The 19,385-nt window shown below is 38.6% G+C and overlaps 4 protein-coding genes and 1 pseudogene across 8 annotated transcripts; 3 read left to right on the top strand and 2 right to left on the bottom strand.

Annotated features, from left to right (window-relative positions):
* Positions 1-187: 187 nt before the first annotated feature.
* LOC104749963 (uncharacterized) lies at positions 188-1,063 on the top strand. Its single transcript, XM_010471681.3, has 2 exons — positions 188-633; positions 747-1,063. The coding sequence occupies exons 1-2, from the start codon at positions 307-309 to the stop codon at positions 924-926; spliced, it is 507 nt and encodes a 168-aa protein (XP_010469983.1). The 5' UTR covers positions 188-306; the 3' UTR covers positions 927-1,063.
* On the bottom strand, positions 1,055-6,316 carry LOC104749961 (pumilio homolog 2). 4 transcript variants are annotated; one of them, XM_087492964.1, is made up of 11 exons: positions 5,405-6,042; positions 4,681-5,316; positions 3,801-4,498; positions 3,165-3,683; positions 2,940-3,081; positions 2,744-2,851; positions 2,428-2,640; positions 2,233-2,343; positions 1,960-2,154; positions 1,700-1,874; positions 1,055-1,542 (listed from the first exon to the last, which is right to left on the bottom strand). In XM_087492964.1, exons 2-11 carry the CDS (start codon positions 5,308-5,310, stop codon positions 1,496-1,498), a joined length of 2,838 nt encoding a protein of 945 aa, XP_087349090.1. In that variant the 5' UTR covers positions 5,311-5,316; positions 5,405-6,042; the 3' UTR covers positions 1,055-1,495. The 4 variants fall into 4 exon arrangements, with proteins under 4 accessions (XP_087349090.1, XP_087349088.1, XP_010469981.2 ...); XM_087492962.1 differs by having other exon boundaries at positions 5,413-6,042; XM_010471679.3 differs by having other exon boundaries at positions 3,165-4,498; positions 5,405-6,316.
* Positions 5,911-6,668, top strand: LOC147925152 (uncharacterized; annotated as a pseudogene). The gene is made up of 3 exons (XR_015585008.1): positions 5,911-5,930; positions 6,023-6,319; positions 6,431-6,668. The product of XR_015585008.1 is annotated as an uncharacterized LOC147925152 (transcript).
* On the bottom strand, positions 6,660-11,212 carry LOC104749962 (pumilio homolog 2). The gene is made up of 10 exons (XM_010471680.3): positions 10,886-11,212; positions 10,161-10,796; positions 8,723-10,029; positions 8,488-8,629; positions 8,298-8,405; positions 7,994-8,206; positions 7,798-7,908; positions 7,526-7,720; positions 7,262-7,436; positions 6,660-7,126 (listed from the first exon to the last, which is right to left on the bottom strand). The coding sequence occupies exons 2-10, from the start codon at positions 10,788-10,790 to the stop codon at positions 7,080-7,082; spliced, it is 2,928 nt and encodes a 975-aa protein (XP_010469982.2). The 5' UTR covers positions 10,791-10,796; positions 10,886-11,212; the 3' UTR covers positions 6,660-7,079.
* Positions 11,213-14,779: 3,567 nt separating this feature from the next.
* Positions 14,780-18,960, top strand: LOC104749958 (uncharacterized). The gene is given in 12 exon segments (XM_087492961.1): positions 14,780-14,917; positions 15,079-15,168; positions 15,311-15,433; positions 15,619-15,786; positions 15,879-15,929; positions 16,016-16,072; positions 16,075-16,178; positions 16,544-16,591; positions 16,666-16,722; positions 16,851-17,942; positions 18,090-18,227; positions 18,319-18,960. Coding segments are annotated over 12 exon segments (2,526 nt in total). The 5' UTR covers positions 14,780-14,896; the 3' UTR covers positions 18,896-18,960.
* The last annotated feature ends 425 nt before the right edge of the window (positions 18,961-19,385 follow it).

Below are 19,385 nucleotides of genomic sequence, written 5' to 3'. Positions count from 1 at the left end.
AAACAAATTAAAGGTCAAATCCATAAGATAAAACTGGATTAGGTTTGGTTTTAAAAATTTAATTGGGAAAGTGATGATTACGTAACTAGTGATGCCTCTTCCAATAATTTTACTAAAGATGGTTTGGTAGTGATTAGGACAGTGAGTGATTTATAAAGCCCACAATATAAAATATTGGGCTTTCCTCAGCCCATTTATAAATCTCCCAATCTCAAGAAGACATGAACCGTTGGATGTAAAAGAAACTAAAACTGAGTTATGTGTTCAGCCAGAATCTGAACTCTGAAGAGATAGAGTGGACGAACCATGTCTGCGACAACAACACCATCTCTATCTCTTTCAAATTTCAGACCAAGATTTCAAAATCCAGTTAAAACCCACCGTTTATCTCCACTTTCTTGGTCTGTTTCAAGAAGAAAGATCTTGTCTTCTAGGAATCTTCGTCTTCAACAGGAAAAAAAAACCCAACTATGGAGAGTCTCTGCAACTCCAGAAAAAATATCTCAAGAGATCGTTTCTTCTGATTCTTCTTCTGGAGCAATTGTGTCAAGTGGTGACCAAGATGGTGTTGCTTTGATTATACAAGTGCTTCTCATTGTTGCTTTTCTTGCTCTCACTGTTCTCACCATTGGTGTAAGTTTTATCCACATAAACCAAATCTTATCCATAACATTTCAAATCAAAAGTAGGACCCGGATTGCGAGTTTTTAAACTGGTTTTGAGATCATGTGAATGACTTTTTACAGGTTGTGTACATTGGAGTGACTGAGTTTCTTGGGAAGAGGGAGAGAGAGAAGTTTGAGAAGGACGAAGCAGCAAAGAGGTCTAAGAAAGGTGGGAAGAAGAAGGCAATGAGAGCCAGAGCTGGACCAAGAGGTTTTGGTCAGAAGATTGAAGATAATGACTTTGACGTTGATCTTGAATGATTTTGTTCCATTGTTAGTAGAGAGACAATATTGATTTTGTTTGTAAGGTTGATCTGTAATTGTCGGAGCTATGTTCTGTTTCTTGTGTACCAAGGACGTTGTTCGGTATAGACAACAAGATTGCAAAGTTACAGAAACGAAAGAGTTCATCGAAATAGGAAACAAGAGTTTGATGAAACAAAAATTACATAGATGGAGAACGAAAAAAAGAAACACTAAAAACTGGGATTGTCCTAAAAGCATGAACACATTCTCACTTCTACACATATGGCAATGAAACAGCCATTCTCTTGTGTGAAGGAAACCCTAATATCCTCAACATTTATCAACCCATCTTTACACCATTTCTCTGCATTTAATCTCTCTCACTCATCAGCCTAAAGTGGGATGTTTGGTTCTATGTATAGAAAACCGTAAGCAACTACACAATTTTACAGATTTTGCAGAGAAAACAAAGCTCTCCTTCACAATTTTCCCCGCAGATTATTTCCGGTTTAGATCTTACCCTAATTCTCAAAACGCTATGGGAGAGCCATCCACCCTAGTTAAGCTGTACAACACGTGTGGCCTTACGCCAACTGAGGCTGGGTTAGGGACTGCAGAGCCATTCTCCTCTCTGCATATAAGAAAAAAAAAAAAAAACAGACATTGAAATACTTACAGACACCTCTTCAACAAAGTAAGGCGAGACAAACAAAAGCAGCAGAAACAATTTGGGAGTTTGTAGTAGATAACGGTCTAAACTTTAGACCCAAAGAACATATTGTACATACCTCCAGCAGCAACGAGTTTTTCAACACGAGCAACGATATGCTTTCCATAAGTGTATTTCTTTAAAGCATTAAGATGCACTTTAATACGAGTAAGTATCAGCTCACGCTGTTGGTCATCACATGTCTCTAAAACTTTCTGCACTACATAGTTGGCAAACTGATCCTTCATCATCGCCTATATACAAAAGATGAAGAAGCTTATGAGCTAAAAGTTTCTTTATTTACCCCAACCATCATCTGAAAGTATGTGTTTGACAAACCTGAAGAGGCTCGTTTTCGTCAGTTGTGCCCAGCATTTCATTCACCAGCAATTCCCGTTCTTCTGGACCTCCAAAAGTCAAACATTTCTCAACAACATTCGACGCAAACTTCTGCTGGCTCATCTGAACAATCTTCCCCGCTAATTCCTTGATTATTGCAGTGCGCTCATCAGGCTTTCCATGCTCCAATACATGCTGTCAACAAACGTGTTTTAGTTTTGAGCAAACTGTATAAAATAACCAGTTGCAGTATAACTCTTAATTTTTACAAACCTGAATAACATAGTTTCCATACTGATCTTGGGCCAGCATACTAACAGTGGCCATGATTTCGTCCATAACCTTACTCTGTGTATCAGGCTCATGGCAGTGTTCCAATACCCTCTGCAACATAAGACGAGAAGAGTTATACTTAAGAGCATAAGATCAAGAAATGTGTAATCTTTCTTTATTACTAAGAGCAAGAACCTGAATAACACGACACCCGTATGGGTGAGTGGAGAGGGTCACAACATTGCCAAAGAAAGTGGAAATAATAAATTCAATGTTTTCTTCAGGCACACATTCAATGCACTTTTGAACCACATGGTTCCCATTCTGATCGCGTACGCATCGCATCACATGTCCATCAAGTTCTTTCACCATTTTAATTTTCTGGTCCAGATCAACCACCTCAATTGCCTACAAAGGTAAACACAGAAAAGAAATTAAAACTCTTAACTGTTCTTGAGGACCGAATATAGACTTATTGAGAACAACAAAACAGGTGAGAAATAGACTTTACCTTCTGGATAACACGACAACCATACATCTGTAAGCTAAGAGGCAAAACATTGTCAAAGAGTTTATCTGCCAATTCTCTCCTCTGAGGCGGGAGTCCATGCTCAAAGAACTGTAGGAAATAAGCAAAGTCAGGAATCACTAATGTTACAATATCTTAATCCAAAGTAAAACAAAAGAGGAAGACTAAGTAAATATACCTTCTGAATCACATAGTTGCCAAAAACGTCAGTCATCAGGGCAAGAGCTTGAGGCATGATCTCCTCATAAACCATGGTTTTCTCATCAGTTGTTGCTGTCTCAAGTTTCTGCTGAATAAACCGGCTTCCATATTGATCCGAACTGGTCAAGACAACTCCAAGTACGTGTTAGCTTGGGACAAATTGTACATAAGAGAAAAAAGTAGAGAACTTTCCAAGTAATACCTGAACTCTACGACATGGCTAGCTATTTCAGAAAGTTCGAATCCTCTTGTTTTGTTACTTTTGAACTCTTCAAGCATTGAAGATCCAAAACCTTCATCCAAACAAGCATCCATGTGCCAAGAACCTATTACCCCACCCGAATAGTTTCTTGTTGCAGATGGATATCGCATATTAACTTCACCTCGTCTCATTGGGCTACAAGGTGATACAAGAGAATTTGGCAGAAGATGATGAGCCAATGGGCTGCCAGGATAAGACATATTAGACGTAAATGTTGGACTCCCATAATCGCTATGGCTGTTAGGGCTACCGGATTTGTAAGGGACACCATACTGTGAATTCTGAGCTCCAAGATAAGCCCTCTGGAGTTCAAGCATACCCATGTATGAATTACCCATAAAGTTCCTGTCCATTGACGGATCATTCAGATGATCAAGTGAATCAGCATACTGATGATACATTGGGTCTGCCATATGTGACTGCAGACCAGCACCTCCTCCCATCATTCGATTACTGAACCTGCCAAAATTACGTGATTCAGAGAGGTTTTGGCCAGAAGATACATAACCTCCGCCATGAAGTCTGGAATCCATTCCAGAAAATCCCATAGCAGATGCTGCAGAAACATTTTCATACATTGGAGAATAGTTATTAGTTCCAAGTTGGCTAGCCATCATAGAAGCTACAGCTGGATTTAGTGCATAATTGTTCAAATAATAGTTCGCGCTATCAAGATGCTGGTAAGGAGTAGCAAGTCCACCCAGTCCACCTCCATCATTATAGGCAGATCCCTGTGACCCTCGCAATTGTGGATTCTTCCAAGAACCAGTACCGTTATGGGCTTGGTCAGATTTGTTTGGAAAAACGTGTTGATTGACATCATTGTGCCCACCTTGCAGTCCAAACATATAGTTCCTGACCTTTTCGACATCTTGCTCAGCCTGATCCCGTTCATCTAACCCGCCACCGCCTGACAGGTTCATGCCAGATAAAGCATTGACAAGATCAGAAGACTCGTTGAGACCAGTTGTGACACCGTTGAACGGGCTATGGTTACTTCTGTTCCTCTTATCATTTGAACTCACTCTCCCACTCCCAATGGGAGTAAGGCAGGGACTAGGCACCCTAGCAATGGCCTGTGGATCTGGAGTTCCATTTCTGGATAAAGAAGAGCCCAGTACAGCTGCATAGCTGTATGGAGATGGTGCACCAATGCCTCCTTGTGATGCAGATGGAGACAGATTATTCTTAGAGTCGGCATTTTCATCAAAGGCATTACGACTTGCAGGACGGGACGGCTGCTTTGCGGGAGGATTTCCATGCCCCATATCAGCCTGCACAAAAGCAATTCACCAATTTTACACAAGCAAAAATATCTGCATAAAGAAATATACACATACAGAGAGAATTATTTGAGAGAGAGCGCATAAACAAAGTTTTAACAGATAATGAACAGTAGACAACCAAAAGAACCTAACAAGAAGATAGGCTGTCCTAAAGAAGGGGTATAACCAACCTGAAACATATCAGCAAAGCTCTTCTGCTTGCCTCCAAGCCCCAAACCCGGCAAACCAATCAATCCGTTAGCATCCCACTCAGAAGAAGAAGCACTAGTTTTCTCAGGCTCGAAGTCACGCTGCTTCATCTGATCAAAACCAGGTGGCTTAGAGAACAAAGATTTACTATCATTAACTTTTCTCCTATCCCCAACACCACCTATCACGTTGCTACTCCCTTTAAGCCTCTGAGCAACCCTCAAATCCTCCCTAGACATCAAAGGCGGTGGCAACCTCGGATTCAACTTCATATTAGCATAGTAATAAGACAAGTAAGCCGGATCTTTCCTAAGCTCCTCATCATCACAACCAAACCCATTACCCTTATTGCCCCCACCAAACTCCAAAAAAGGAGTCCCACCTCCGCCGCCGCCGCTAAAAAGCCCTCCAGCAGCACTAACAGAACCATCTACAGTCGGTGGAGCAGAGCCACTTCTATACAAGTTAAGGTCTCGCTCAAGCTCATCAGCTTCTTCTTGGCGTCGCTGCTGCTCACCGAGCAATACACCAATCTCTTGCTCATAATCATCCCCAAAAGATGAATCTTGGTTACCTCTATGCATCGGTCTTCTCCCCAGTTCCGGTATCATTATCACCTAAACAACAAAAAAAACCCCAAAACCAATTTATCAGATTATACTCATATACGCTAAACTCTTAAAAGAAAAATCATAAAGATCAAACCTTTATACCTTCACAGTATATACAATCCCCAAAAGTACTCTGTTTAGAGCTAAACCAAAGATCAAAACTTTATCAAGCAATACTCAAATCCATTCCTCAGATTGTATCGATGATTTGATATTTCAAGTTACTGCTTGTTCTAAAGTAAAGAACCCTAACAAAGACTTAAGATTAAAAGATAGAAAAGGGGGTTTTAGTTTTATAGTGATGTCAGGAAAAAAAAACCCTATACTGAGCACTATCGATAGAAGGATTGAAGAAGATCGAGAGAGAAAGAGACTGAGAGAGATAGAAATAGAAGGAACATTGAGATTAATAATTGTTGTATTCTTTTGCATAAGGAAACCCTAACATATCGGAGTCCCTTTAAATACAGACACACACACACACATTCTTGTTAAACGACAACACTTAAGGCAGTGTAAGAAAAAGATAGGAAAAAGATACTTCCCATTGGTCTCTTTCTCCCTTCAGAGCTGAGACCCTCTCTTCGCATAAGAGTCTTCATGCCACTTAATCTTGTTCTGTTGGCTTAGTAGGAGCTGTGAAGTCCCCCAAGGTTTTCAAATTTGTTCATTTTCTCATGAACTACATCTAATCTCATAAGTGGACGAACAGCACCTCTCCCTCTCTTTGAAATTACAGACCAAGAAACCAACATCCTGCTAAAACCCACCATTTATATCTCTATTGTCATGGTCTGTTCCAAGCTAAAAGATCTTGTCTTACACAATTCTTTTGTCTTCACCAGGAAAAAAACCAAACTTTAGAGATTCTCTGCAACTCCAGAGGATATTTCACAAGAGATTGTTTCTTCTGAAGCAATTGTGTCTAGTAGTAGTCAAGATGGTGTTGGTTGGATTATACAAGTGCTTCTCTTTGTTGCTTTTCTTACTCCCAGTTCTCACCATTGGTGTAAATTTTATCCACAAAACCAATCTTATCCAAATCTGTTTGTAACCAAACCTGAAACCCGGTTTGCAAGTTTCTAAAACCGGTATTTGAGACCCTGTGAAATTTTTACAGGTTGTGTACACTGGAGTGACCGAGTTTCTTGGGAAGACGAAGCAACAAAGAAGAATAAGAGAGGTGGGGAGTAAGAAGGCAGTGAGAACCAAAGCTGGACCAAGGGGTTTTGGTCAGAAGATCCGAAGACTGAAATGATGACATCGACATTGATCTTTAATGATTTTGTTTGTAAGGTTGTTGTCACATCAATGATAACTTGATCGATATAGACAATAAAGAGCGCAAATTCCAAAAACGAAAGAGTTCATCGTGAAATAGGAAACAAGAGTTTGATGAAACAAAAATTACATAGATGGATAAAAAAAAGAAACTCTAAAAACTGGGATTGTCCTAAAAGCATGAACATAATCTCACTTCTACACATTTGGCAATGAAACAGCCATTCTCTTGTGTGAAGGAAACCCTAAAATCCTCACCATTTCTCAACCCATCTTTACAACATTCTCTGCTCACTCATCAGCCTAAAGAGGGATGTTTGGTTCTATGTATAGAAAACCGTAAGCAACTACACAATTTTACAGATTTTGCAGAGAAAAAAACAAAGCTCTCCTTCACAATTTTCCTGCAGATTATTTCCGGTTTAGATCTTACCTAATTCTCAAAACGCTATGGCAGAGCCATGCACCCTAGTTAAGCTGTACAGCACTTACGACATCTGAGGCTGGGTTAGAGACTGCAAAGCCATTCTTCTCTCTGCATATAAGATAAGAACCATTTACAGACGCTGAATAGCCATAGAAATGCTTATTTTGTCTCTCTTTCTCAAACACTTAAAGAACTCTCTTCAGCCACCTAGTAAGATTAAAAAGAAGAGGAACAAATGCATACCTCCAGCAGCAACGAGTTTTTCAATACGTGCAACGACATGCTTTCCATAAGTGTACTTCTTTAAAGCATTAAGATGAACTTTGATACGAGTAAGTATCAGCTCACGCTGTTGGTCATCGCAAGTCTCCAAAACTTTCTGCACTACATAGTTTGCAAACTGATCTTTCATCATCGCCTGTATATATACAATAAAAAGAAGCGTATGAGCTTAGAGTGGTTTCTTTACTTTCCCCCACAATCATCTGAAATATGTGTTGGACAAACCTGAAGAGGCTCGTTTTCATCAGTTGTGCCCAGCATCTCATTCACTAGCAATTCCCGTTCCTCAGGACCTCCAAAAGTCAAACATTTCTCAACAACATTCGACGCAAACTTCTGCTGGCTCATCTGAACAATCTTACCCGCTAATTCTTTGATTATCACAGTGCGCTCATTAGGCTTTCCGTGCTCCAATACATGCTGTCCACAAAACGTGTATCAGTTTTGGACAACCAATAAAATCATGAGTTGTAGTAAAACTTGTATCTTTTACAAACCTGAACAACATAGTTTCCATACTGATCTTGGGCCAGCATACTAACAGTAGACAGGATCTCTTCCATAACCTTACTCTGTGTATCAGGGTCATGGCAGTGCTCCAATACCCTCTGCAACAGAAGATAAAAAAACGTTTTACACAGAAGCATAAAATCAAGAAAAGGTTACACATTTCTTATTACTAAAAGCAAGAACCTGGATAACGCGACACCCATATGGGTGAGTAGAGAGGGTCACAACATGGCCAAAGAAAGTCGAAATAATGAATTCGATGTTTTCTTCAGGGACACATTCAATGCACTTTTGAACCACATGGTTACCATTCTGGTCGCGTACGCATCGCATCACATGTCCATCCAGTTCTTTCACCATTTTAATTTTCTGGTCTAGATCAACCACCTCAATTGCCTACAAAGGTAGGCAGAACAAATAACAAAACTCTTGAGAACCAAATATAGACTTATAGAGAACAGCAAAACAGGTGAGAACTAGACTTTACCTTCTGAATAACACGACAGCCATACATCTGTAAGCTAAGAGGCAAAACATTGTCAAAGAGTTTATCTGCCAATTCTCTTCTCTGTGGCGAGAGTCCATGCTCAAAGAACTGTAGGAAATAAGCAAAAAAGTCAGGAATTACAATATCATAATCCAAAGTAAAACAAAAGAGGATGACTAAATAAATTTACCTTCTGAATCACATAGTTTCCGAAAACGTCAGTCATCAGGGCAAGAGCTTGTGGCATGATCTCCTCATAAACCATATTTTTCTCATCAGTTGTTGCTGTCTCAAGTTTCTGCTGAATAAACCGGCTCCCATATTGATCCGCACTGATAGCCCAATTCACAAAAAGCCCCCAAATACGCGTTAGATTTCGAACAATTATAGACAAGAGAAAAAGGAAAAGACAGTCAAGGATATACCTGAACTCCACAACATGCCCAGCTATTTCAGAAAGTTCAAACCCTCTTGTTTTGTTACTTTTAAACTCTTCAAGCAATGAAGATCCAAAGCCTTCATCCAAACTAGCATCCATGTGCCAAGAACCCATTACCCCTCCTGAATAGTTTCTTGTTGCAGATGGATATCGCATATTAACTTCACCTCGTCTCATAGGGCTACAAGGTGACAAAAGAGAATTTGGCATAGCATGATGAGCCAATGGGCTACCAGGATATGACATGTTAGACCCAAATGTTGGACTCCCATAATAGCTATGGCTGTTAGGGCTCCCGGATTTGTAAGGAACACCATACTGCGATTTCTGAGCTCCAAGATAAGCCCTCTGAAGTTCAAGCATATTCATGTATGAATTACCCATAAAGTTCCTGTCCATTGCAGGATCATTAAGAAGATCAAGCGAATCAACATTCTCAGAGTACCTCCCGTACTGATGATACATTGGATCTGCCATATGTGATTGAAGGCCAGTACCTCCTCCCATCATTCTATTACTTACCCTGCCAAGATTACGTGACTCAAAACCTCCCCCATGAAGTCTGGAGTCCATTCCAGAAAATCCCAACGCAGAATAATTATCATACATTGGGGAAAAGTTACTATTCCCATTGCCATTCCCATTCCCAAGTTGGTTAGCCATCATAGAAGCTACAGCTGGATTTAATGCGTAATTGTTCAGACAATAGTTTGGGCTATCAAGATGCTGGTAGGGATTAGCTAGTCCAGCTCCTCCATTATAGGCAGATCCTTGTGACCCTCTCATTTGTAAATTCCTCAAAGAACCAGTTGCCTTAAGGGGTTGATCAGATTTGTTTGGGAAGCCGTGTTGATTGACTTCGTTATGCCCACCTTGAAATCCAAACATATAGTTCCTGACCTTTTCAACGTCCTCCTCAGCCTGACCACGATCATCTAACCCACCACTGCCTGACAGGTTCATTCCAGATAACGCATTAACGAGATCAGAAGACTCGTCGAGACCAGATGTAACACCGTTGAAAGGGCTTTTGTTACTTGTGTTCCTCTTATCATTTGAACTCGCTCTTCCACTCCCAATAGGAGTGAGACAAGGACTAGGCACCCTAGCAACGGCCTGCGGATCTGGAGTTCCATTTCTAGACAAAGAAGAACCAAGAACAGCTGCATAACTGTATGGAGATGGCGCACCAATGCCTTGTGAAGCAGATGGAGACTGATTATTCGTGGAGTCCACATTTTCATCAAAGGCATTACGACTAGCAGGACGTGAAGGCTGTTGCCCCATATCAGGCTGCACAAAAGCAATCCACATAAGAAGGAATATTCAGGAGAAATATACACACACATACAATATACATCCATAGACATTCAATGACAAGGAAAAAAGGTCAAGCATCATCGATAAAGAGTAAGATGTCCAACCTGAAAGATATCAGCAAAACTCTTCTGCTTGCCTCCAAGCCCCAAACCAGGCAAACCAATCAATCCATTAACATCCCACTCAGAAGAGGAAGCACTAGTTTTCTCAGGCTCAAACTCACGCTGCTTCATCTGATCAAAACCAGGTGGGTTAGAGAACAAAGATCGACTATCATTCACTTTTCTCCTATCCCCAACACCACCTATGACGTTGCTACTCCCTTTAAGCCTCTGAGCAACCCTCAAATCCTCCCTAGACATCAAAGGCGGTGGCAACCTCGGATTCAACTTCATATTAGTATAGTAATAAGACAAGTAAGCCGGATCTTTCCTAAACTCCTCATCATCACAACCAAACCCATTACCCTTATTGCCTCCACCAAACTCCAAAAAAGGAGCCCCACCTCCACCGCCGCCGCTAAAAAGCCCTCCAGCCGCACTAACAGAACCATCTACAGTCGGTGGAGCAGAGCCACTTCTATACAAGTTAAGCTCTCTCTCAATCTCATCAGCTTCTTCTTGCCTTCGCTGCTGCTCACCAAGCAATACACCAATCTCTTTCTCATAATCCTCCCCAAAAGATAAATCATCGTTACCTCTATGCATCGGTCTTCTCCCCAGTTCCGGTATCATTATCACCTAAACAACAAAAACCCCAAAATCAATACATCATACGCTAAACTCTCCAAGAAACCAAAAAAAAAAACATAAAGATCAAACCTTTATACCTCTTAATATATACAATCCCTAAAATTCTCTGTTTAGAAACGAAAACGCAAAGATCAAAACTTTATTTAAGCGATAGTCAAATCCATTCCAGAGATTGTATCAATGATTTGAGTTTATCATGTTACTGTTTGTTTTTAAAATAAAAGAACCCTAAAACAAAGACTTTTAGATTTTGAGAGATAGACAAAAAAAATTAGCTCAACTGGGAAAAAAAGTGGGTCTTTATAGTGTTGACGGAATAATACGACGGCGATGCCAAGAACCTTAGGGTTTTTGTGCTTTTTTATGATTGTTAAGTTTTTTTAACTATCGAAATTAATTACGGCGAATTAATAAAATTAGGGTTGGTTTGACTTAGCGATTGGATAAAGGGATGAGAAAAGGCATTAATTAATTAGAAAAAGAAAAATGAATGTTTTGGAAGATAATTACGAACCTTTTTTTTCTCGTTGGAACTGTTTTAAGATCTTTTGAGTTTTGTCTTTTATGTTTCAGTTTGGGTCTTAAGACTTAGAGCAGGGCTTTACAAAGTACATAAAACACTTATGTGACAGGATTTTTAAGTTCAATATTAGTAAAAAGTACCTTAATTTGGTGTAACTCTTTATTTTTCTCAAGGATATTGCAATATTGGATGAAAAAAAATAAGTGTCATAAGTTTAAAGTTTATGAAAAGTTACTAATTTTGATTTTGGAATGTTTTTGATCATATATGCGCGGGTAATTTTTTTCGTCAACAATTTTATGCACGGGTAATTTTTTTCGTCAACAACATTATGCGCGGGTTGTTGTAAAATCAGTTATATTAACTAATTTTAATTTAGTTAATAATCATAAAATTATAAATAATTATTTCTTAGGTCCCTGATTTTTGGGATAATTTAAAAAATACCCATTTTCTAATATCGTTTTTCAAAAATGCTCCATTTGTAAGACTTTATTATAAATGGCACTAAAAATATAATAAATATACAAAAGTGTGTATTAAAAGTATGAATTAATGTAATGTGTTGCATTTTTAAGATTAACATTATATTTTATGTTTTAGAAAATAAATTGTCAAATGGACTAATAAGATGAAAGTAAATATCATATTTTTTTGTGTCATTCTAGTAAACTTTACTTTGTAACTAAATTTTAATTTAGGGGGTGGTATTGGATTCTAATTTATGAAAAATTTTGAAGAGTTCAAAAAAATCATTAAAAGTGAATAAGTGAAAGATTGTTAAAGATTGCTGGAGAGTTTTGTTGATTCGTTTTCAAAAATCTTGTAAAGTCCTCCAAACAATCCCTGTATTTTTATTATATTTTCCATACTTTATTTTGTAAAGAAAGTATTTAAAATCATGAACCAATAACATAATAATTGAACTCATTAACAATCATAGATTCTTTTGTTTTAATTAAATAACACAAAACTTTTAATGATTTTGAAAAAGTCTGAATCCAATAACCCAAATATGTTAAGATTTTAAATGATTTTTTACAAATCACAAACTAATAACACTAAACTTTTAGAGAGTTTAACAAAATTTTGATCTAATAACAACATATTCTACATAACATTTAAAATCTTTAAAATTATATTCAAATCTCAAACCAATAACCCCATTTAAAATCTTTAAAATTATATTCAAATCTCAAACCAATAATCCCACTTAAGATCTTTAGTTAAGACAAAAAGGAATAAATTAGCTCAGGTGAAAATTATAAATTAGGAGATGGTATATCATAGGACTATGAGATACGTACCATATTAATTGAAAGATCTTTCAAAAATCATGAACTCATAATCACTTAGTTGGATTAATTATAGAATTAGGCATTTTCCCGATGAATTTCCAATGTTATTATGAACTTGTTTATTGTCGCATTCAAAATAAATTGATGAGATCAAGTGACGATGATGAGATCATGTGAACGAAATGGTGGTGATGATGATGAAATCCGGGTAAAATAGATGATTTTGAAGATAATTGAAAATTTTGATTTGATAATTGTTTGTGATTATAGTCTTTGGGTTCACAAGGTAGGATCTTCTTAGGTTTAGATTTCTTCATCCAAAACGAAATAAATTGAATCCATTGAATTCATCAGATCTGAGATGGTGTTGGTGGTTCATTGGTTTTGTATTTTGGAGACAATGAGTTAGGGTTGTAAATGACTAAGATGATGGTGAGGAGCCATGGTTGTGAGGACTGAGGAGGCGACGGTTTCATCCGCAAAGGAGAAGAAAGAAGGAAAGGAAGAAGAGAAGAAAGAAGGAAATAGAATGCTAAAACTGTCTTTTGTCTTCACAAAAAAATGCCCAAATCCAGTACCACGGATAGAAATGCCCAATTTAAAATTTTTTGGAAACAAATGCTCATTTAGATTAAAAAAAAAAATCCCTAACTTAGCTACTTACACACTATACTTTTTTCTTTATTTTCAACATTTTTTAAAAGAATTCAGTCGACAAATCTAAGAAACCAACAAGATCTGGCTTCTTTTCAGTGTTGGCAATGATATGGTTAAATTTGTCTCATTTTTCTCTAATGGTGATGATATCAATTATGATTATAACAATGTTTTAAATTTCAATAAGGGTTTCGTTTTGTGTAAACTCAATTGAAAACACGCCTTAGAAAGTTTCACTTTTCTAACAAATTGGCAAGTATCATGTACAAATTATACGAAGCCTATCATTTTGATGATGTCCACGAAATTGCTATCAATCTTCGTTGTTGTTGTCATCACCACCAATATTTGCTTGTTCAACTCACCGAACCATCAAAGTCTCCACCAAACTTTATAAACAAAATATGGTCTACCTCTACCACTACCACTATGATAGTTTACTTCAATCCCTCCTCTCATTTGTAACACATTTAAAACTTAGCATTTTTTTCTTATTAACTTCATCCTCCAACCCAACTTAACCTTAACCTAATAACCTTCATCGTCTTCATAATGTTTTGTTTTAGAAACAAACTCTCTTTCTCCTTAATTAACCGTTTACCCAAAAAATGTTACTCTTACTATGCAAAGTACTGATTTCGTAAAGTATCACTTGCAAAAGTTGCATGTTTCAATAACAATCTCTTTTATCACTCGAGATCAATAGACCAAAGAGTAGTAATTAAATTGCCCATAATTGTATGCCCACAAATTTACCCAATTATAAGCCCATAATTGTAATTATCTACATGCAGATTTATATTTCTACTACTAAAATGATTAAATTAAATTCTCTATCCTTTTGTCAAAATTCATTTCAAGAATATATGATTTTAGGTAATATTATTTTATATAATTTCCATAATATAATTTTATAATAATCTTATATCAAATATTTTTTTTTTCAATTTATGAATGCAATCTTTTATGGGGTTGGTCCGTTAAAATATATTGTGGCTGTGTATTCTTGATAAATACATATTTTTATGAATCCAATCTTTTAGTGGGTTTGGTCCGCTAAAATATACATTGTGAGTGTATATTTCCTACAACTATTATATTTTTATAAATGCAGTATTTGATAGGTTGTAAGTAGATTATGATTGTGTATTTTTGTTATAAACGCAATCTTTTACGGATTGGTTTGTTACGTATACACTTTATATGCATATTATTATAAATGTATAATTTTACACGAATACAATTATTTATGGCTTAGTCCGTCAAGATCAACATTATGAGCGTATATTTTTACAAATGCAATCTTCGATCCTAGTAAAAAAAAATAACTTACCACAGAGTTGTTTTGGGCTTAATGCCTAATGGTAATGCCCAAACCAATAGGTTAAGTGTATAGATTATGGGGCCAATTGAAACCAAATACTATCACAAATGGCAATAAAGTAATATTCTGAAGAAACTGAGGGTAATAATGGAAAAACAAAATTAAGTATCTCATCTCATTGCTAGGGCTCGTAAAATCTCTTCAAAAATCTTTTCGGATTACTTCACAGAAGCACAAAGTCTCTCTTTCAAGCTTCTTCGATCTTTGCTTCACCAAACCCTAAAACATGTCCGGCGGATTTTTCCGGGTAAGTTTTTTTTCCGATCATCTTCTTTCTTTATTACTGTGATTGATGCAATTATCTCTTATAGATCCAGATCTTAAGCTTTCTTTTTTCCGTGGCTTTGATTTGAATCTCATAGGTTTCTGATTACGTTCTTATTCGTCTTTGTTTTGGGTTTCTTTTAGGGTACTTCCGCCGAGCAGGATACTCGGTTCTCTAACAAGCAAGCCAAATTGATGAAGAGTCAGAAATTTGCCCCGGAGTTGGAGAATCTGGTCAGTGTACTTTTCCAAACGAATTTGTGAATTCGATAATCAAATTGGTTCGTTGAATTACTTATTAGTTGAGATTTCACTATAGTTTGGAGGGGTTTTTTTTTAATGGTGTATGTTTCTATGCTTTGCTTGGTGTTAAAAGGTGGATGTGACCAAAGTGAAGATGGATGTTATGAAGCCTTGGATTGCGACTAGAGTCACTGAGCTTCTTGGTTTCGAAGATGAAGTTCTCATCAACTTTATTTATGGTCTGCTTGATGGGAAGGTATCTGATAACTGTACTTTTCTTTTCCTATTCGTTTGTCATGTCGAAGAACTATTGATTGGAGGGTTTATATGTTTTGCATGAGATAAAAAGGGGGTATACTGGTTTAATCAATTGAGCTTTATTGTTACTGTCGATTATTTTTTGTTGGACTATTATCTGATTGAACGGTGTTACTAATGTAGGTACTGAATGGTAAGGAGATTCAGATATCGCTAACTGGATTCATGGAGAAGAATACTGGCAAGTTTATGAAAGAACTCTGGACGCTTCTTCTAAGCGCACAGAATAATTCAAGTGGTGTTCCACAGCAGTTTTTAGATGCTAGAGAAGCTGACACAAAGAAGAAACTGGTATTCTTGAATAGTCATTTTGAAGTTTGGAATTGATGATGAATTACTTTTCTCTCTCCTGCTGTCTCATGACTGTTTTACTTTTGTGACAGGAAGCAGCAATGCAAAAAGCAAACCACGAGCATGATTCATTGAGGAAAATAGTAAGACTAACTTATTCATGCTAGAGTTTCAGTCTATATAGATGCTCCTGGTTTTAACATTCGACTGTTCTTTTCATGTTATTCAGATAGCTTCTGCAATTATTAGGGTTCATGTGCTTTACCTCAACTACTGTAGGACAGCAGCGTTGATCTCAAGGGGAAAAATGGGATGGAGAAAAAACCTTCAAGAGATCTTCCGGAGGATGGGAGAAGGGCTGACGAGAAGAATGGTGTAAAAGAAACGAGAAGGTAGAGTTCTCTTGATGCTTATGTTTTCATTACTTCTCTTGTCATTTATTGAAACTAGACTAGATACTGTATCCCCTTATGTTCTTTATCATGGTATGCATGGAGTCTGGAAATGTGTGATATTATTCTTGATTGAGTCCATCCACTTGTTGTATGTGGATCATCTCTATTAAATACTCCTGGCATAGTTTTTTAAAGTTTTTCTGTCAAGGGCTGTTCTGGGTCTTCTAGCCTTTTAGCATTTTTAGTTATGCTACTGGTGCTTTGCATAATTGCATGTGCATTTGGTTTGCTGGTTCTCCAGAAATCTGTTTGTAGCTAATATTATGATGTGAGTGGGTTTTGACAATTCCTCCTTGATGCAGGGACCTGATATCTCCACGTCGCAGAGAAGCATCCCGCTCACCCCTTAGGTGACTTTTCAATAATTTTGTTCTCTGATATCATTTTATCATATATGTGAGTATATTGATTGGTTGCTTTGCAGAGGGTCACGTTCTAGGTCTATCAGCAAAACAAATTCAGGCTCTAGAAGTTATTCTGGGTATGCTGCCATCCACAATTGTTTTATTATTCCTAAGAAATTGTATCGTGTGATGTCCAACTTGCTAGTTCTGTATTTTGTAAATCCTAGTGCGATTTTTCCTGATGGCTGATCTACTTCTGCAACAGTGAACGGAAATCCAGGAGCTTATCACGATCATCAGATGCCTCCATCTCACCCAGAAAGCGGAGATTGTCGAATTCAAGGCGTAGATCCAGATCACGTTCCTTGCGTAGGTCTCTGTCTCCTCGGCGACGTAGGATACATTCTGCTTATGGAAGCAGGTCTGGGTCACCAATTAGACGTCACAGGCGATCTACGCCTGAGAGACGCTGCCAGTCACCACCCCCTTCAAGGCAGCGCAGGTCTCCATCACCCTTTAGGCGACGCAGGTCACCATCTCCGCCTGCAAGGAGACGCAGGTCACCATCCCCGCCTGCAAGGAGACGCAGATCACCATCACCACCTGCTAGGTCACGCAGGTCACCTTCACCACCTGCTAGGTCACGCAGGTCACCGTCACCGCCTGGTAGACATCGCCGATCTCCTCTGCCCTTTAGAAGGCGTAGGTCTCCTTCACCACCAGCTAGAAGGCACAGGTCTCCGTCTCCACTCTATAGGCGCAACAGGTCGCGATCACCACTGGCTAAGCGAGGAAGGTCTGACTCACAGGGGAGGTCTCCCTCACCGGTGGCTAGGCGCATGACACCTACTGGGGCAAGATTGCCTACACCACCTGCTGGGCAAAAGTTGCCTTCCCCACCTCCTAGGCGTGCAGGATTACCTTCGCCGATGAGGATTGTAGGATCTCATGCAGCCAACCACCTGGAATCACCATCACCACCTGTTAGACGACGTAGTTCACTGACTCCTGCCAAAGAGCGAGGCTCCTTGTCCCCAGCTGGACGCGGTGAAGGAGAATCCCCTTCACATGTCAAGCATAATGGATCTATGACACCTGTTGGAAGTCGAGGTAGATCTTCTCCTTCATCTCATGTCAAAGCACGCTCTCCTGTCTGGCGCAGGTCACCAACACCTGTCGACCGGCGTAGTCGAAGATTTCCATCTGCTGACAGACGTAGGAGACGGTCTCCATCCTCGAGTAGATCTCCTTCTAGGTCGTTCTCACCTCCTGTTCGCCGTAGATCTCCTTCTCCAAGTAGAAGAAGGCAGCAGAGGGACAGAAGATCTCCTGGACATCCATCTGAAGAGCAAGATAGGTATGCTCTTGATGACTCCATTTATCATTTTATGTGCCAATGCCTTTTTAAATAAGGTGTGGTATAAACTGCTCTAAGTTACATGCAGATTCTTCTTATCGTAGTTATTAACTCCTTGACCATCTTCTGCTTTCGCATTGTGTATAGAGAGGACGGGATTCAAAGTTCCAAGCTATTAAAGAGAACTGCAGTGCAGTTGCCTGATATTGATAAGAGGAAACAATTACCGGAAAAGGTGCCAGAAGTTAGGCGTGCAGAACATGTGAGGGAGCAAGAGAGAAAGAGGTGTGTTTTTTTCTTTTTCTTTTCCGTATGATTTTCTTTTGATTTCAGATTTTATGTTTTGATAAATGTTGTCTATTGAATTTCTTAGCAGTGATAAGATACCAGAGAGGCGTTCCAGTAGAACCCATGGTTCAGAGATGCCCCCAGTTTCACCTAAGGAATCGCTTAGAGTAGAAATTTCAGAAGGAAAGAGTCAGCCTCTTTCTAATAAGGTGAAGGGCAGTGATCAGGTTGAGAAAGAGGATAACAGCGACTTGGATGCAAACCTTTCCTCTGATTCTAAGGAAAATATCAGACATCATACTAAGGATAGAAAGAGAAGAAAGGAGAAAAGGTCTTCAAGGGAAGAAGTATCCTCAGATGATAAGGGCAGTTCTGATTCTGACCTGGAAGATAGGAAGGAGGCTAAAAGGAGGAGGAAGGAAGAAAAGAAAACGAGAAAGGAGGAGAAGAAACGCAAGCGAGAGGAGAGACGTCGTAAAAGGGAAGAACGTCGTGGTGGGAAGCTGAAACATAAGAATCAAGAGCATTCTGATACTTCAGAGGGCGATGAAGCTGAGACCTATCCTAAGAATAAAAAAGGGGAGTCAGATCCAAAGAGACTTGAGATTGAGTTGCGAAACAAAGCACTCGAGTCGCTGAAAGCAAAGAAGGGCATGAGCCACTAAATCCTTATCCACCTTTATTTGAACAGCTTTTTTAAGATACAATGCCATGCTAGATCTATCTTTTATGTGGTGCTTTTTCTTACGTGTTCCAAACTTTCTTATGTGGTCTGTTTGTTGGTGGCAGCAAAATTGGACAAGTGACAATTTCTCTGCTATTCTTGAGTGCAGACTTTATGCAGAGATTCATGGCTCATCTTCTGGTAATAGTTTCTTGCATTGAGTAGATTTTTATGACAATTTGGTATTGTCGCTGTCTGGAAATCATTATGTTTGAGTTGATAGAAGAATGTTCATGCTCCGTTTGCGGTTGCTTCTGGTACTACTAATGTTGTGGATAAATGAAATGCCATTTTGTACTGAAACTTGCTTGTACTCTGGGATTTTTTATAGATGAGTATAGTGTCAACTACAGGACTTGGTTAAGAAAGTGGCTATATAACAGATCCTCTCATTTGTGCCTAGATCCAGTCAGGTGAAGTGCATCAATCTC

Source organism: Camelina sativa, chromosome 16 (genome assembly GCF_030686135.1).
Source record: "Camelina sativa cultivar CO46 ecotype springtype chromosome 16, ASM3068613v1".
In the NCBI taxonomy this organism is placed as follows: Eukaryota; Viridiplantae; Streptophyta; class Magnoliopsida; order Brassicales; family Brassicaceae; genus Camelina; species Camelina sativa.
Note: the sequence above shows the minus strand (reverse complement) of the source record. Positions and strands in the feature narration are given on the sequence as shown.

Bases quoted from the DNA above. Each gene is read 5' to 3' on its own strand.
- LOC104749963 (XM_010471681.3), top strand. From the start codon at position 307: ATGTCTGCGACAACAACACCATCTCTATCTCTTTCAAATTTCAGACCA. The intron at 634-746 runs GTAAGTTTTATC...GACTTTTTACAG, and splicing joins TCACTGTTCTCACCATTGGT to GTTGTGTACATTGGAGTGAC.
- LOC104749961 (XM_010471679.3), bottom strand. From the start codon at position 5,310: ATGATACCGGAACTGGGGAGAAGACCGATGCATAGAGGTAACCAAGAT. The intron at 2,641-2,743 runs GTAAAGTCTATT...TTACCTTTGTAG, and splicing joins GTTGTCGTGTTATCCAGAAG to GCAATTGAGGTGGTTGATCT. The intron at 2,344-2,427 runs GTTCTTGCTCTT...CTTATGTTGCAG, and splicing joins ACGGGTGTCGTGTTATTCAG to AGGGTATTGGAACACTGCCA.
- LOC104749962 (XM_010471680.3), bottom strand. From the start codon at position 10,790: ATGATACCGGAACTGGGGAGAAGACCGATGCATAGAGGTAACGATGAT. The intron at 10,030-10,160 runs GTTGGACATCTT...GCTTTTGTGCAG, and splicing joins GTTTTGCTGATATCTTTCAG to CCTGATATGGGGCAACAGCC. The intron at 7,437-7,525 runs GTTTGTCCAACA...GTATATATACAG, and splicing joins ATGAAAACGAGCCTCTTCAG to GCGATGATGAAAGATCAGTT.